Source organism: Sphaeramia orbicularis, chromosome 15 (genome assembly GCF_902148855.1).
Source record: "Sphaeramia orbicularis chromosome 15, fSphaOr1.1, whole genome shotgun sequence".
In the NCBI taxonomy this organism is placed as follows: domain Eukaryota; kingdom Metazoa; phylum Chordata; class Actinopteri; order Kurtiformes; family Apogonidae; genus Sphaeramia; species Sphaeramia orbicularis.
The window spans coordinates 41,916,079-41,934,391 of NC_043971.1; the positions used below are offsets into that span (position 1 = coordinate 41,916,079).

Here is an 18,313-nt window from a genome sequence, read left to right on the forward strand (position 1 = left end):
GTGAATTGTTTCCAAAGGAATTTTAAGCCATTCTTCAGTTAGAATACCCTCCAACTCTTTTAGAGACGATGGCAGTGGAAATCGACGTCTTACTTGAATCTCTAAAACTGACCATAAATGCTCAATAATGTTGAGGTCTGGGGACTGTGCCGGCCATACGAGATGCTCAACTTCATTAGAATGTTCCTCATGCCATTCTTTAACAGTTCTAGCTGTATGGATTGGGGGATTATCATCTTGAGGTGAAGGTGTTTCCATTATTTTGTCCAACCCCTGTATGTAGCACAAGCTGTAATGTAGGGCTGCAGAATTAGATGAAAAATTCTAATTATTGTGCACAGTATTGTAATATTCATTTGAGAAAAATGCACAGACCAGTAATTTTGAAATCTATTTGTTTTAGCTCAAGCATTCAAACTTAAGCTACATTCCTAATAGGCATCCATGAAAGCAGGCTGTGGGTTTTTTTTCCAGTCACAGACATAAGCCTGTCGAGTGTAAGTGATTTTCTCTGTCATTGAGGAATGGAAATGAGCTTGATGCCACTGCAAACCAACAGCAGTGCAGTTCTGAATGAATGAAGTCCTTGCCAGTGATGAAAATATTTACGTCTGTGAAATAAAACTGTGAGGGTCAAAGAAGAGGTCCCGGCATTCATGAGGGCTGCTTATTTCATGTGTTGTGTCAGGATTTATCGCCTTCTGGGGAGCTGTTTGGCACACACCTCCAGTACAGTAAATGTTTACGGTGATGAGTAAGTCATCGCAAAGGAGGTGGATGGGGGTGCAGACTGTAAATATCTTGAAATGACTCATGTTTATTATTTTAGACACATATGCTGTACGCTGAAAAGCTTTACATCTGTATTTTCTGCTTTTCATTTGGAGCATTACAGTTCAATTCAGGTTTTGACAATGTCAGTTTTTTTGTTAATTTATGCTTGACTTATTCAACCTTTAGTGAATCGTCACACTTGGTAATGTTTTTTTTTTTTTAATTATCGTATTTTAAATGTGAATAAATGCAGCTGTCTCTAATTCCGTGTCTTTTCTCTCTTTCTGCTGTCATTTCACCAGGAGGTAGAGGTCAGTTCTCTCCACTTTTTGCTCAACACTACTCAGACTGCTTTTGTACAATGTCTTTCTCATTCATGACTCATTTCCATGTCTTTTTGTGGCGGTTTTATCTTTGCTTTTCTGTCCATCTTCCTTTTTTAACCTTCTCTTTCAACTCAGCCATTTTAATTAGAACGATTAATGTTCTAATTAAGTGGAAAAAGTGGCAGGGCGCTTAAAAGGACACCATATGTCTTACATATAAGCGCCTGGTGCAGACTTGTTTGGCTCATTTCCATAAAGATGTACAGCTATAGTCCCCATACCTGTCTGTCCCAAGCTAATTATAATTCTGCAAGACTAATATACACATTATAATCAGAATGCAGCAATAATGTAAACTACTTTGCTTCTTCTTAATGAGGAAAACAGTGTTCATATGTTATCAACCGTGCACTGCAGCTACAGTAGCTACAGTCTGAATGATATATTTATATATGTATATGCATACTTATTTTTCTCCAGGGACTAACAGATTGATTTCTTTGTGCTTCTGCAGGATGATTACGTTCGTACCTGGGATGAAAATCAAGGCTCTAATGACAGTAAGTCTCACCCAGAAAGCATGTTTTCTTATTCATTTGTAGCTGTGTAGATCATTTTGGATATTTAGCCAATATTTTTGATGCCTGCTCTCCAGTTCAGTGTCATAGGTTTGTTTCGTAGCCTATTTTTAAAGGCATATGCAACAATTCTGCCTTAGAATGTATTATAAACTAGAAGCACTCGGAGAGCGCAGACCTCCGCCAAGGCTGATCAGTGCCCCCCCCCCCGTGGGCCCCCCCACCCCCGATCACCACCAAAATTTAATCATTTCTTCCTTATCCCATTTCCAACAAACCCTGAAAATTTCATCCAAATCTGTCCATAACTTTTTGAGTTATGTTGCACACTAACGGACAGACAAACAGACAAACAAACAAACAAACCCTGGCAAAAACATAACCTCCTTGGCGGAGGTAATTAAGAATAAACAGTGTATATGGACTACTTTAAAGGAGAGAGTGCCAATTGTGAAACAAAAAGCTGTGAAGAAAAGAAAAATAAGACATTATTTACTGATTCTGTCACAGCAGTCACATTGTAAAAACACAAAAAAAACGCTCATCTTCACAAAACTACATGGAAATGTTCTAGAGGCAATTTGTAGCCACCAGAGTTACTTCAGTTTTATATTGGTCCATCTGCATACACTGAGTGATGGTGTAAGTGGCTGGAGAACATCTAGCTACAAAACACGCCTATGTGACATCCCAAAGACAGCAAAATAAGATGAAAACATGGAAATTACTGGCAGAGAGGAAGAAAGATGTATCACAATCATATATGTACACTTTTCAAAAGTAGAAGGTCTCTGTAGGTTGCTATTATTGCATAAATCATTTTTTAAAGAAAGTGTTACATGTTTTATTTTTGACATTTATATCTAACATTAAATGTAGCTGTCTTATCAGAATTTAAAGGCATATGCAACAATTCTGCATTAAAATATATTATAAATTAAGAATTTTCTTGTGTAGAACAGCTGACAATGCACCTTGACTCTGGATAATGTGTGCTGTGATTGGGTTACTACTAGGGATGTAACGATCACTGGTATAACGATAAACCACGGTAAAATTCCTGACAGTTAGTATTACCGTTTAAATTCTAATTATCATGATAACTGTGTTTGATTACCACACTTTCAACTCAAACTTGATATGGAAAATGGTCAAACAATGGCTATAAGGTGCCATCTTTAATGCTCATTTGTGTGTTTGATGTTAACATGGTAATATTTGGATGTTTCTGCCAACACAAAGTACATTGTGCCTATTAATTTTTTAAAATTTTTTCTTTTTTTTTTTTTTTCAAAATACAACTTTGTTAAATTATTTCAGTGTGTGTTTGAGTACTTTTTGAACATTTTGAGCACATTTCAACAATACCGTGATAATAATGATAGCCGTGATAATTGGTCACATATGAAATTTTCATATCGTTAAATCCCTAGTAACTACATAGTGAAAACCTTTAATTTTTTTCTGTTTATTTGTTTGTTTTTGTTTGTTTGCTTTTTTGTGGTGCCTTGTACCTCTGCTATATGTCTCAGTGTATGTATTACTTTTTTGTATGTTTGAAAGACTTATTAAAAATATATTGATAAAAAACAAAGTTAAGAATAAACAGTGTATATGGCCTACTTTAAAGGAGACAATGGTGAGACAAAAGGCTGTGAAGAAAAGAAAAATAAGACATTATTTACTGATTCTCTTCCACCAGTCACATTGTAAAAAAAAAAAACAAAAAAAAAAACTCACCCGTATTAGGTTGGTGACTTCAACATGATGATAATGATTAATAATGTCAACAACCTGTTTTATGGCATAAAATCGTGATAAAATGCAACTTATGCAACCTACCATTAAATACCTCAACTGGTTTAATATTACATTAACTAATGATTCTTACTTCTGCGTATTAGCATTTCTAAGCTAACAGTGGCTAGTGCTAGACACTGCTGTGGTTGTGGTTGTAGAGGAGCAGAAGAAAGACACTGAAGAACTCAAAAGCTAACATAAGGATTTTCCAACTGTAGTCCTCTAGAAATCACTGTAGGCAATAAACGTGATGCTGCATGCTGACACATTGTAAGCATGTGCAGTACCATTTGCTGAAATACGATTAGATTACATTGACACTGGAACAACGAATCGGCCTGTGTTTGAACTGTGATGCTTTGCAGAGCAGCGGCGGTTCATTTCATTAAGACGACGTGTACGTTCTCTGTTTGTATTCTGGGGTCAGCTGCTCACTGTCCACACTTGTAGCAGTTCCACAGTGAGGAGGCTGAAAGATGTTAGCACTCTGCTTTATCTGCTTGAGTGCATCTGATGTGTTTCCCTCAGGAGATTCTAAACATTGGCTTGACTTCCACCCATCGCCACTCTGCCTCCCTTCCTTTCTCTCCGGCTCTCAGACCGGAGCTGTGCTTACAGACCGACTGTTTGACGTGTCCTCCTCGACTCCAGCTCTAACTCCGGCCTTAATTGAGCCTTTGGAAGATGAAGTCATGACACTAAGTCATGTGCTCAACCATTGTCACTTGATTTGCAGCTTAAATTAAGTCTTCTGAATGGCAGAGTCCATTAACGCAATTTCCAAGTGCTTAATGAAGGACTAATTATGGGGTCCAATGAAGGGCCGCAGAGAGAGGTAAAAGCATGAGAAAAGAATAGGGCTGAGGTGGGGGCTAATTTAGTGCGATTTAGTGCAAAGTAACTGACATGAAGCTGTGTAGTGAGGAGGAAACTGTGGAACCGAGAACAGATGAAAAGTAAAGATCAACCCACCAATAGAAGGCATATACAGAAGTGTAAACTTTTTGAAATTGACAAATGACAGATAATACCACCAGTTTTTACCTTCTAAACATCTGTCTGCTTTTTTGCCTGGTTTCTTATCATTTTTATCTACCTTTTCAGTTTCACTTTAGAAAATGTTTATGGAAATATCAGAATTCAGCAACAGATACTAAATTAAAACTCATTTAGAGTATACCTGCACTGGTCATGCTTACAATATTAATTGTGTTTTGCTTTTTTTTTTTCTCTCTTCTCTCCTTCTCATTCTATCTTTTATATCTTATTCTTGCTCTAGGAAAGTTAGTGTATTTTTAGAATGTAAGCCCCGTTTTATGTATTTGGCTGAAGGTGTTCAATCTGAGCAGACTTTCCTATATCTGTCATGTTTAACGGTTTTCTTCCAGTATGGTAGGATTTTGTAATCTAAGTGATGTTTGTTATGTTAGTCGTTTGTCCAGGACAACAGATGGAAATTAGCTTTAGTGCTAAATCTGGTGGATGGATCTTGTTCTTTGTAACTAATGCCAATACACACTGTCCTGTAACTAAATAAATAAATATAAATAAAAATACTTATATACAAGAGAGGCGCAAATTCAGTTAAAAATGTACCTTAAATGCACCACACTGGACCTTTTTATTACATGAATTATGGGTGGGGGCAGAACCTATGGGAAGGAACCATTGCCGGCCAGAAGTGACGTACCATTGCTGATTCTGGTTGATGGAGTATGAGTAAACAAGCAGCAGTCAGTGAGAAAGATTGAGTGGAAAGCACATATTGTTTGTGCAACCATGAGCTTTGCATTCCGCCATTGTCCTAGAGATGCAACCCAGCTTTGGCCGATAATGTGTCATCGTGGCCCAGGTAATCGGACAATACTACGAGTCTGCGTCAGTCTGGAACAGCCTGTGAAGGAGGCACCATGTCACTGACTGACTGACTGAAGGAGCAGTGACTTAGTACTCTCACATACTTGATAACAGGTTTTCTGCTAGTATTATATGTGATCTTTTGAAATAGCTAGCGATGAAAATTCACTACAGGTACCCTTGAAGGTATATAATGAACGCACATGCTGCACATAATGAAAAAAGATACTGTTTTTCAAATAAATTCTGTTAAAGCAAATATTTGACACGTGATCAGCTGTTTCCCAGGAGTCCTCTCACATATACCCATAATGGACCACAACAACTGAATGTCGTAATATACCAGGATCTCTATTTATTCTACCTTATTTATTAGACTTATACGTAATGTAGCCTAAAGTGCCACCTTATGATGACACCATCTGGCCTAGTTTATTCACTCCAAACCAGTTCATGGAAACACTTTGCATTTTACTCCAAATGTTTTCTAATGTTCTTGACAGTGGAAACATACCTACTGTATGACATCGAAGTTATCATCTAAATCTAGCAGCTTAGGAGATATATGTTTGTGTTTAGTGGGTAAACCAAAACAATACGGAAATGTAATATTTGGTGTACTTTTCCAAGACACATGACTTTAATATATACGAATAATGTTTTTGTCTATTCACTTTCAGACTGAACCTAACCTTCATAAATCACCATCTCAAGTGACAACATCATATAGGTTTTCAAGTGTGTGCTCAGCTTTTATGAAACTTTAGTAAAGTTTTATGTGCTTGCCTCAGGATATCAGATGAATAGTAGTTCAGTGCTTTCATTTCACACAGTACGAACCCCTCAATCTATATTCCTCTCTCTCATTTTGATGTAAGTGTGCTATCTTTCTCCATTGATCTGCCTTCCTTTATGAGTAGCCTAATGAAGCGAAGGAGTGAAAATAAGAGATTTAGCGGTCTGAGACATCACTAAATCAGTGTGATGTCTTTACTCCAGAGCTCAGATGAGCCTGCAGGCCTCATTTCTCCACCCGGCACCCCAGACTGCTGAATGCACTCGATGCCGCCACATAGAGGAAGACAAAGCTTTTGAACTGTCAACACTCCTAACACACAGACAGTCAACACTGACAGCAGACTGAGGAGGGAATTTGCATTCAGACTCCACAGAGGCTGTCTCCATTTGAGCCAGCGCTGTGCTGAGTGAGGGAGAGGTCAGGGTAATTTGCAGTCGATTTCTACAGTCAATTCATCAATCTGCCGGCTCCCCCTTACGCTGTGATTGAATCACCTCGCTCTTAAGACAGTGAACACTGAAGGAGAACTGTTGTAATATGGGGCGTGTACGAATCAGCCAGTGTGCTGTACACACAAACAACACTCAAGTGTTTGTGTTCAGTCCTCCCAAAGATCATTTTACACGTGCAAGGTGCAATTGTCTCTTTTTTTTGGAGAATCTTATCTCAACCACAGATTCAAGGTGAATGAACACTTGGTGGCAAATCGATGCCTTTGAATCAATGGCAGATTCTGAGTAGATAAAAAAGTAAGAAAAACACGCTGACTACACTCCAAAAGGTCTGGAAGTTTAATATCTCTTGTGGCCAACCGATATTGGTACTTGGGTAACGCAGACAAATATGGTGGATTTCCAGTAAATGCTGAAGCTTAAGCATCATGAGCCTTTTTATCTTTCCATCCTCTTTAAGATCTCACCACCTCTTCTCTGTTATTAATGCGTTCATACTCCACAGCTTCCACCAAATCAGACAGTTTTCCCACCAGGGAGCCTGCACAGCTCTTTGTTCTTTCTTTGCACATCCTCTGTCTGCACTACTTCAGCTGGAAATCAGCCAGACTCCCTGAACGGTTCCAGGAACTCTCCAGACTACTTTTGCCCTTTTCACCCTCACCCCAGTGTAAATTTGTCCATTACCATCCTGGACAAACCTCATTTTAAAGAGCCACCCAGGACCGTGTGTACTAATTCAGAATTCAGGATAAAATGCTTGAAAAGATTGTCTCTTCATTGTCTTCTTAATGGCTCTTTGTTCTCCTTTTTTTTTCTAATTATCTTTCAAACAGAATCCTTCACTTTGTGGCTTCATTCAGATTAAAGGTACAAGTGGCCAAAATCCTGTTTTTCTGTGAGCAGCACAAATTACATCAAATATGAACTTTTAGATTATGACATGGGTAGGGCTCGGCGATAAAATAATGATATATATTGCGATATAACTTTTCCTTGATGGAAATATGAGACATGCTTGATACAATTTCAGTAGAATTCATTTGTCCATGTTTTGACAGACATAAGAACAGCCAATCATAATTAAGTAGTGCCGCGCTGAACCACTCACGCTAGAACCACGTCAGGTTAGGTTGATGCCAGTTATGGCAGTCACAGACACCCCCCCCCCCCCCCCCCAGTATTGTTTGGTGAAGATGGTCTGTTTTGTTTGTGTTCTCTTTTAAAACGTAAAAGCTTTTGCCAGCTGGTCAGACTTTTAGTTTAGTTTTAAACCTATGTACTGGTTTCATCTATCTGAAACAGTTGTATAATGTTCTTCAGCACATCTGTCATGTTCAACTTCTGACAGAAAATAAATCATATTTAAATCAAAAATAACCCTCTGATGTCTTCACAACTAACTTACAAGTAACGGAAAATTTAAGCTTCAGAAAAATAGTGATTTGATATATACCATGATACATATGGATATCGTCTGATATGAAAAAAAATATTGTGACATGAATTTTTTCAGTATCGCCCAGCCCTAGACATGGGCCAGTTCCACAGATCAGTCAATACAGAACATTGAAGATAAGATTTTGAAGTTTTAGATAAATACCCGCTGACTAATTTGCTGGTTCCTGTCCATCACTTTTAAAAACCGTATCCGCTAACTTGTGACCTCAATCTTTACTTTTATTTGGCAGCATTATGTGCCTTTGTTACTGTTCTTCAGCACATGTGGGTCAGTACTAGCTGGTGGTGCCAGACTCATTCTCCTGAGAATGAGTCTGAAGCATCTACTTCAGTTTTTCAACCTATCAGAGCAACGACAAAGGAACATTTTGTAAATGAAAGGTTCACGATGGAAGTTTTTTGCAAGCTCAAGTATTTTCCATGACATTTGTGTTGTAGTCTTTTTTTTGCTGCAGGCCAATTCTTTTTTGACGTTAGCTAACTTCATTTCTAAGTTGTCGACTGTCTTTGTTCCCTACATTCAACCACAATAGACGATGATACTTCCTATGGAAAGGACTCACATCAGATTTTCTGTTGAAGTTTTATTTCACTCCCAACTATTCTTTTAACAGTATGTAACACTGTCTACTGTTACGTTAGATGTAGATCTATCCAATACAACCCCCAGCACAACACCAACACATGAACACACAGTTGTTCATATTAAAACTTTAAACTTGACTAAATTTTGTCTGAATAACAGCAGAAACATCTTTCTTGTGGTTTGTTCTTCTTGTATAGAAAAAATCTTGTGAAGTCGGTTTAATGCCAATATGATAGCAGATTCAAAAGAGCAGCTTCGGCCATCTTGGTTAACTAGAATGTGCCTCAATAGACAGTTTTCACAGTAGACATTTTATCTTGCAAAAAAGGCAAAGTGCAGGTGTTGCTGATAACATTAACAATAGCTCTGTTCCATTCAGATTCACTTTTTCCCCAAGAGGCCTTTCTACTAAACCAGCCAAGGCCTGAAATTGATACACCTAAAGGGGATGCAGCCACTTTTAATGGCATCCACACCGGACCAAGTTACATTGCAAACTCACTGATCAATTATGTACAAACTAGAACACTGAGGTCATCAAACGCAGGGTTACTAGCGACTCCCAGAAATATTACAAAGAAAATGGGGGATGCAGCCTTTACTAACTATGCACCAAAGTTATGGAATACAATTCCAAAAGACATTAGAGAAGCCAGTTCACTGAATATATTTAAAACCAAATTAAAAACATTTTTATTCTCTTTAGCCTTTGAAAGGAGATAAAAATGGGGTCACACTTCAGGAACCAGGAATGTGCGCTGTTTTTTATTTTTATTTTATTTTATTTTATTGTATTTCTGTTTTTATTTTTTATTTTATTGTATTTCAAATTTCATCTTATTTCTTGCACTTCAAAAATTCTATGCATAATCACATATTTTAATGTGCGCTGTTTTTATTTTTATTTTTTATTTTATTGTATTTCTCTCAAATTTCATTTTATTTCTTGATGTATAATCAAATCTTAATGTATTTTAATATTGTATTTTTTCAATCAATGTGAAGCACTTTGGGCTACAATTTCTGTATGAAAGGTGCTATACAAATAAAGTTTATTATTATTATTATTATTATTATTATTATTATTATTATTATTATTATTATTATCCATTTAACCTGTATGTTTTCTGCCTTAACAGCTGTCCTCTGTGAGTCATTATATTAAACCTGAGTATTGGTCAGTTCAGGACCACGACCAGTATTCGTATCAGCCATGTTTAAAGATACTGAGAAAGAAAATACATAATATAAAAGTAATAAATCCAAACTTAGCTTTAAAGCTTGCAGTGTCATTGTAGCCCACCAGTATATCTCCCCAGAGCTTGAATTGTGTTTGTGTTTAACTCGGTGTGCAGATGAATGTTTCCAGAAGACAGCAGTTCAGACCTTTGTTCCCTTTATGCTCAGTTACTTTGTTATTTTTGGTAATGAGGCATTTCAGGGCTGTTTTAGCATTAATTAGATTAGCAATTACTTCCAACCAAAACACGTCTGGCTTCTGTGCAGCCTAGAAGATGAGACAGCTCTGACGATATTAGCGTAAACAGTGGATAAGAGGGTTGATGATGAGGATATGGCCTGAGCTCTGCTTCCGTTATCCTCAATCTGCGGGGATAAACCACACACAAATCTGGATTGGATTAGATTGAAGCACCAGGAGCCTAATTAGAAGAGGTTTACTGCCACAGGCATTAGTATAATACCAAGGACAGACCTTCAAAAAGTAAAAATGGAAATAGGTTGAAAAGCAGTTGAAATGTGTGAAGATGCAGTAGGAGGAGGAACACCCGGCTAAGATGTCGTGTATGAGTCGCAAAGAAAAGGGATGTGGAACGGAAGATTGATTGACTTTATTGTACAACAGGGGTCTAAGAAACAGAGCGAGCATGAAAGGGAGAAAGTACTCAGAGATACCAGATTGAGCTGCAAATCACAGTCAACCCAGAAATGATTCTTGGATCGCTGAGAGCCTGTTGCTATGGAAACGTCATCATTGCAGGCGCTGCTTTAATCTGCGGAAGCCTGTTAAGTTAACATGAGGCTCAGGCAGCCACCTTATGCTTCTGTACTCACAACACAACACAGTGCCAGCATTGTAGCCCTACTGACAAGATTTATTTACAAATGTTTCTGCTATTAGAAGACTGGATTATGTGCTGTAGATTTGTGTTGTGCTTCTTTTCCTTTTTTTTTTTTTTTTTTTTGGCTGGAAGTATTGGTTCACTCCTGAGCACAGTCTCGTTCTGCCTTCTATCCTCAGTCTTTCTCCATTCCCTCTAACCTTACTATCTTAATCTCCTTACTGTGTTTTTGTCTCAGAAAGTATGGGCTCCTGTACCTCCTGTATCCGTTGTGTGTGCTCATGAAATGGTGCGAATTAAAAGTGTGAAACATGAAAACCTGTTAAAAAAAAAACTTCCTTAATTCCTAACTTCCTAATTTTTTTTACACTACTATTAATATCATCTGTCTCATTGTATATTATTTTGTTTACTTTCTCAGCAGATTTGCAGTTTGCAGCATATGTTCAAATAAGAACACAGGTCTGCTCAGATCTTATTCGTTATGCTCCTTTTAAATGTTTAAGAGTGAAGATCTGCACATACTTATGCAGTTACATGAGGTTTTTATTGGAATCCGTGTTTTACTGGGACCTGGTTTTTAGCTGATGCTTACTGCATTTGTAAGCTAATGGTGGATGTTTGAGAAAAAGTATCACCGAATCCTCGACATAGAAATCAGTGCACGGGCTGTTTTGGCTGTGGGCAATGGAGCCAAAGGTATTCTGAATAAAGATGAAACATTTAAAGGTGGGGTGCAAGATGTTTTCCCGGAGCATTTTTTACTATAAAGCTTAAAATCCCCTTCACATCCCAATTACAACCAATTAATTAAATGCTCTAACACAAAAATTTAAAAAATTTAGTCACCTGTGGAACAACCAGGACTGAAAAAACACCATCCAATCATTTTGAGCGCCCAATTGAAATGATTGAATGCTCATATGTCTATCAAACTCAACTGCCATTTGTCCCTCCCCCCTCTGTGTGTACCCCTCTTCATGCATGAATTGTGCGTTCTCAGAGGCTTGGAGCACTTGTTCAGGAAATGAAGCCAGAGTTTTGGCTATATTAGATATATTAGGATGGAAAGTTCACGACAGACTGTTTTGTCACTAATATAAATCACTAGGAAATGTAATGTTAGCCAGATAGGTGTGAACTGGGACTGTTCTGTAAGAGCGGGGGTGTAGGAGGAGACTGAATGAGGTATGCATGGATCGAGGCTGTAGCTGGGGCCAGAGCCGGCGAATTGTTGCTGTGCAGCGCTCGTGAACCCTCGGGAACAAGCATTGCTCGTGTCAGTACTCTGGAGGCTTCGGGGGGATGTCTGAAGAAAGGGGTTTGTACTTTTGAATTGAGTATTTTCAAAATGTAGCTTGCTCGAACTGTTTTTCTAATATCTCGTACCCCACCTTTAAGTGTCAGCCATCAATGAAAATCAAATGGCTAACTTTAGCTTAATTCTTTATTCTGTGTATCCCTATGAGCCAGTGGTATTGGGTCTCTGACTGTTTGTTTGTTTGTTTGTTTCGAAAATAACATTTAAACCAAACCACAAAAAGATTTATATAAAAAGAAAGGAAAACATTCGAAAAGGAGCGGAATGAAGTTTAATTTACAATCTCCCGCCCCTTTACCCCATCCTTCTACCTACCCTAAATTCCTCTGTCAGATATCATAAGTAACTCAAAAATCCTACACATATCAGACTAAATTCTGACTAAGCACAAAACACAAAAATGCTATACATATCAAGGATAGACTCTGCCCATTTTGCAACAGCATTTCACATCAAATTAAACTCTGTCCCTTTCGTAGCAGTAATACACATATTAAAAATAAAAATAAACTGTCCATTTCATGACAATAATACACATCAAAAACAAAAATAAACTATCCATTCATAACAGTAACACACAATTCAAAACAAACTATCCATTTCTTAACAGTAATATACATATCAAAAATAAACTCTATTCATTTCATAACAATAATACACATATCAAAAACATTGTCAGTGTTTTCCCAGTATTTACCACAGCTACTGTTTCTGTGGATTTCACAGTGCATTTCTTAGCTGTGATGGGAGCGATTAGTGACATTTTGGTTTTGGTTTTGTTTATAATAAAAATAACTTGAAGGCATTCAGCTACATGACAGACTGTAGAGCTGTGTAAATGGGCGTCTTGACTCAACACCTCAAACTACCATTTGTCTGACAAAGCGATCATCTTGTGAATGTTAGATCTTATATATAGATGGCATCATTATTTGAATAAGGTGTTAAAGGTCATCACATAGGTCGTCTAATTGTCGTGGAGCCAACAGTTTTCACAGAATAAATGCTTATCCACAGACCTGAACCAGTTCTCCCATAGGACTCTATTCAGACAGATCTGACTCTGGTCTACCTTTGAAGACCCCAAGGCCCTGATGTGTTTACACCTGGAGATTGGAATATTTCAGCTTCAGTCAGAATACCTTTAATGGAATCACACATCAGTTAACATCGACAAACAACTAACTTGCAGAGCAAACAGGACTCCAATATAAATGCCACATGTTTATATGCAAATCCTACAGTTTCCGCCTTCAGTGTGTTTTTGTGATGCTGGAAATGGTTTATTTCTTTTCTGTTTGTGATCTTCTTTAAATTAGAATATTTATATTATATAAAATGTTTCAAACAATATTTAAAATCAGGGAGATCTGTAATTTCCTTCAGTTGAATTACAAGAGGCGTGTTGCATTTGGTCACCTACAATGGTGTCATAAATAGGGCTGTGTATTGGCAAGAATCTTGCAATACAATACAAATTACAATACAAGGATCACGATACAATATATCGTGATATATCATGATACTGTTAAAAAAAAGGCTGTTTTTTGTTTGTTTCTTTTTTTTAATGATTATTTCCTTGAAGAATTGAATTACACCAGAAATATGCACAAATACTAAACACATTTTTATTTGATCAGAACAGGATCTAATACCACATCGCAAAATTTTCCTGTGTTAAAACTTAAATTAAGTTTTCCAGACATTACAGTTTAAGATCCTGTTCAAATGTTCATATTCTATTAGTTCATAACTAACATCATAACATTATTTTTGTGCAATCCCAACAAAGGAACTAACATTATTTAATAAAAGAGTGTTAAATAATAATAAATAAAATATAAACAAAAAAGATAAACAAAAATGAACCTCCACAATATCTGCATTTAAATAAATACCTAAAAATATTGATACAGTACTTTTTAATATCGATGCAGTATTGTTATATTGCAGAACTGATATTTTCTTACACCCCTAGTCATAAATATGTTTCACATCATACAGTGGCACTCTGTACTTTAAGTATTTCAGCTACACTTCATATTTCTTTATTATTAGCATGCCATTTTACAATACAAATAACGAAGAGGGTTAATACAGAAATAGGCTAATATTGATCTGGCCAAGAACAACGTGCGACCTGTGGCTTAGACGAGTCACCAAACTGATGTATACAGTAACAAACTCAAACTAACCTTTAGATCGCTCAAAGATTTTCTATACAAGGCTAAGCTGATTGTGTGTAACAGTGCACTTCTAGACAGAATGTGTGGATGGATTACACACAACTTCACCAAATTACACCTTATTGTTCGGAGACCCCTGGACAGATATTACGTGCAGTTGAGTTATTATGTTTCTTTCTTTCTGGTGTTTTGTCCTGTTGAATATGTTGCTGATTGTTCACATCTGTTGCTTGTCTATTTGAAAGTAAATCACATTTTTATATTATCAATGAACAAAATAGCTATATATTCTTTTCCCATTTCTGGTTTACTTGATAAAAGCAGCAGAGTCAGGGGTAAATCTGATGTTTAATAGGTGTATTTTTTAAATGAAAGGAGCACAGGCAGATAGACAAAGACAAACAAAGGCAGTGGGAAAGGCTACATGTAATGCTGAATACTGTTACTCTTTACAATCATTGCCAAGTGCGATATTTAGCAACTAAAGAATAAGGCTCTGCTTGACCGGCTAAATGGATGAGGACGGAGGAATCTGCATCTGGGCATCAGCAGAGCAGTCATTCAGTCAGTCAGTCAGTCAGCCATAGTGCGTTATACAACCAGCTCAGGCATGACAGGGGGGTGTATTGTTTTGGATTTGCTTCTCAAATCAGATATCTGTCGGTTCGCTTCAATAATCCTGTGATGTAGGCAGCATTAATGCATTCGCCTCAAGCCAACACTGGAAGGGGCAACAGAGGAGAGCCTAAGCCTACAACGGTGCCGTAAAACAGGATCCAACCAAAGTAGGATGTGAATAAAAACACCATTTTATTCACTCCCTGCTGTTCTGTCATCTAGATGAAACCTGGGATATTAGTGTATGAATAAGCTGGTGTACTGTACTGATGGATAGCATAGGTGAATAAGGGCCAGGGAGTTGAAGAAAATAGAGTGTGACATCCAGGTCGGGCTCCAGGAGGCCTGCTAGGAACAGACAGCTGTGACATATGAGTGCGTGTTGGGTGCTGACACATGCTCTAGCATTAGCAGCTAGCAGAGAGTATGATGGATGGGGCTATAGGTGAACTAGCCAGGCAGGCTGTAGCCAACACTGCAGAAAGTATTGTCTTAGTAAGTCATATAAGTCACATAAAGTGCTGTTAAATAATAATCCCTTAAAATAAATGAAGGACTTCTTTCAGTTTGATGCTTTACTAGATTTAGGTATGTTGACTTTCTGCATTAAAATATATAAAAACCATTAGGCCTATGTTATGTATTGACTTGTATGCATATGTTACATCATAACAACTCATTTTATTTCCTATAAAACAGCACATTTTATTTAGTCACCTTTCAATTATCAGTCATATTTTATTTTAACCCTTTCATGCATCAATTGTAAGAACCTTAGTTGAGATTTTTTTTGCCTGAGTGTTTTTATTCCTGTTTAGGCATTAAAAAAAAACAATGTAATTGATTTATTTATTTATTTTTATGAACTGGTTTTTCATGGAGTTACAAAAACGTCTGCTCAGCTAGACACCATGCATTTAATTTTTGAAGCAAAGAAACATGTATTTAAAACCCATAATCAGGAAGTCATATACTGTGTGAAAACCATTCATTCATTCATTCATTCATTCATTCATTTTTTGTTTATTTGGAGCATTTACAGAATACATGCAAATTCTAAATTCCAAAATCATTCTTCTACACTTGAAAAGGAGTTGGAAGAAGAAAAACTATGAAACAAAAACATTTTTCATGCAGACAGTCTGATGTTTTCTCACATTTTAACATACCCTAATACTGGTTATTACTAACTTCATGGGGATAATATGAAAACCCCTGTTTTGATTAACAAAACTGTTAATTACAGTCTAATAACAATTAGCAATTGATTTAAAACATACTAGTGCAGATCAGGTTTAACAAGAACAGCAAAATTACAGTAACAATATGAATTGCAGTGGATGGGATGATGCATAAGTGTCCACAGTGTCAGCTGATATAATAATAATAATAATAATAATAATAATAATAATAATAATAATAATAAGTTGCATTTATAAAGCAATTTTCATTCAGCAGAATCTCGAAGTGCTACAGAGAGAAGATATGGAACCAAAATAACAAAACATATGAATATACAAGAGAACAGCTGTAGAATAACTGTCCACTGTAGTGACCACTATGCATGAAAGGGTTAAACACAGGAAACACTGGATTAAAAGTTAAAAGGGACCACAAGGTGATGTTAATAGCTGAATTTCTGATTTACCATTATATGTATTGGTTAACTGAAGCTGACGTTGTTGCGACCTATTTCAGTATTTTTTTTTCTTGGCACACACTTGTTTTTCTCTATATTTGTTCATCAGTCCAGTTCTATTACATTAAAACCATTATATCTCAGGAACAGCTTGACAGAAAGTCTTCAAATTGGGTGCAAAAGTTTACTTGGACTTGGGAATAAGCTACAAGATTTTAGTCAGACTTTCTGTGACCTCACGTCTGTCCACTGTTATGAACACAAAATCTCAGGATTGCCTTGAGGGTCTTTAATTTGAACTACAAGAAGAAATTATGATGCAAGGATAGTGCATGGAAGTATCATGCCTATAATTAGAGGTCTAATATAAGTCCTGAGAGGAGTTTGAACATAGACGAACATTTACCACAGGGGTGTCAAACTCATTTTAGTTCAGGGGCCACATTCAGCCCAATATGATCTGAAGTGGGCTGGACCAGTAAAATAATGACAGTGAAAAAAGTCAAATTACATTATGAAAATGTTTACATCTACAAAGTTTCCTTAAACATCTGAATAACATGAACAACCTGAAATGTCTTAAGAAAAATAACTTCAATTTTAACAATATTCTGCCTCAGTTTATCATTTACACAAATACACAAAACATTTAGCAACGAGCAGAATGTTGTTAAAATGACACTTCACTTCTCTTAAGACATTTCAGGTTGTTCATATTTGTTCAGGTTATTCATTTTTTTGTTAAAGGAAAGTTTGTAAATGTAAACATTTTCATATAATTTTGCTTTTTTTATACTAAAAGAGAGAAAATTTGCAGTTTTCATTATTTGCAGGTTGTTGTGATAGTATTTTACTGGTCTGACCCACTTTAGATTGCATCGGTCTGTGTGTGCAGCCTGAATTAAAACTATTTTGACTCCATTGATTTCCAGTATCTACAGTGTCATTTTTGCATTTCACAAATTCATCCCACAGGCCAGATTGGATCCTGTGGTGGGCTGGTTTTGGCCCACAAGCCGCATGTTTGACACCTGTGATTTACCACATATAGTCAATACTTTGTAAATAAGACAAAATCAATGTATTTATGTTGTGGTTCTCATCAGTTAAATAAACATCATACACGCTATCCTTCAGCACAATATGAGTGTCCAGTACTATCAAATATGTGTTTCATGTTTAAAGTCTGCTGAGATGCTTAAAAATCCAGTCTTTAGGAGCAGATGACCTGTTTCGTTAGAGTGAAATCACAGTATATTTAATACATTACCTCATCTGTAAACATGATGTCTGCTTGAGTCACATCAGATAGGTTTTCATCTGCAGGCTAGTGGAGGTGAAAACATGCTCCCATGATCCCACATCAAACATCAAACTACACATTTAGTGACTGTTTTGATCGAGAGACCCCCAGGCAGAAAACGGATACCGTGGGTGTAAATGTAAATACTGCGAAACATCTTATACGTTTTAGGTTTGCTTTTTGGCATCATTCAAATGTTGATGTCTGAAATAGTTTAAAGTGAAGGCCTTTCCCATATACTGACTCAGCGTACTGAGGATTCTAAAGCATACATCTAATTTTCTATGTTTTCCCAGATGTAGACACCACCAAGGACCCTTGTCAAAAGGTTAAGTGCAGCCGACACAAGGTGTGTATTGCCCAGGGCTACCAGAGAGCTGTGTGCGTCAACCGCAAGAAGCTGGAGCACAGGTAAATGTACTGACTCACTCCCCGACACAAGCACTCACCAAATCTTTCCTGTTTATGCACATGCACATGAGGCGAGTGCAGTGAAGTCTGCAGTCAGTGGCATGTGCTGATCTGGGATGTG

At 37.0% G+C, this 18,313-nt stretch overlaps 1 protein-coding gene across 1 annotated transcript in view; it reads left to right on the forward strand.

Moving 5' to 3' along the window:
• Nucleotides 1-18,313, forward strand: part of spock2 (SPARC (osteonectin), cwcv and kazal like domains proteoglycan 2) — a 67,243-nt gene that overhangs the window by 28,415 nt on the left and 20,515 nt on the right. The window contains 3 exon segments of the mRNA XM_030156312.1: nt 1,077-1,085; nt 1,615-1,660; nt 18,078-18,192. Of these exon segments, the coding sequence (XP_030012172.1) occupies nt 1,077-1,085; nt 1,615-1,660; nt 18,078-18,192 (170 nt within the window).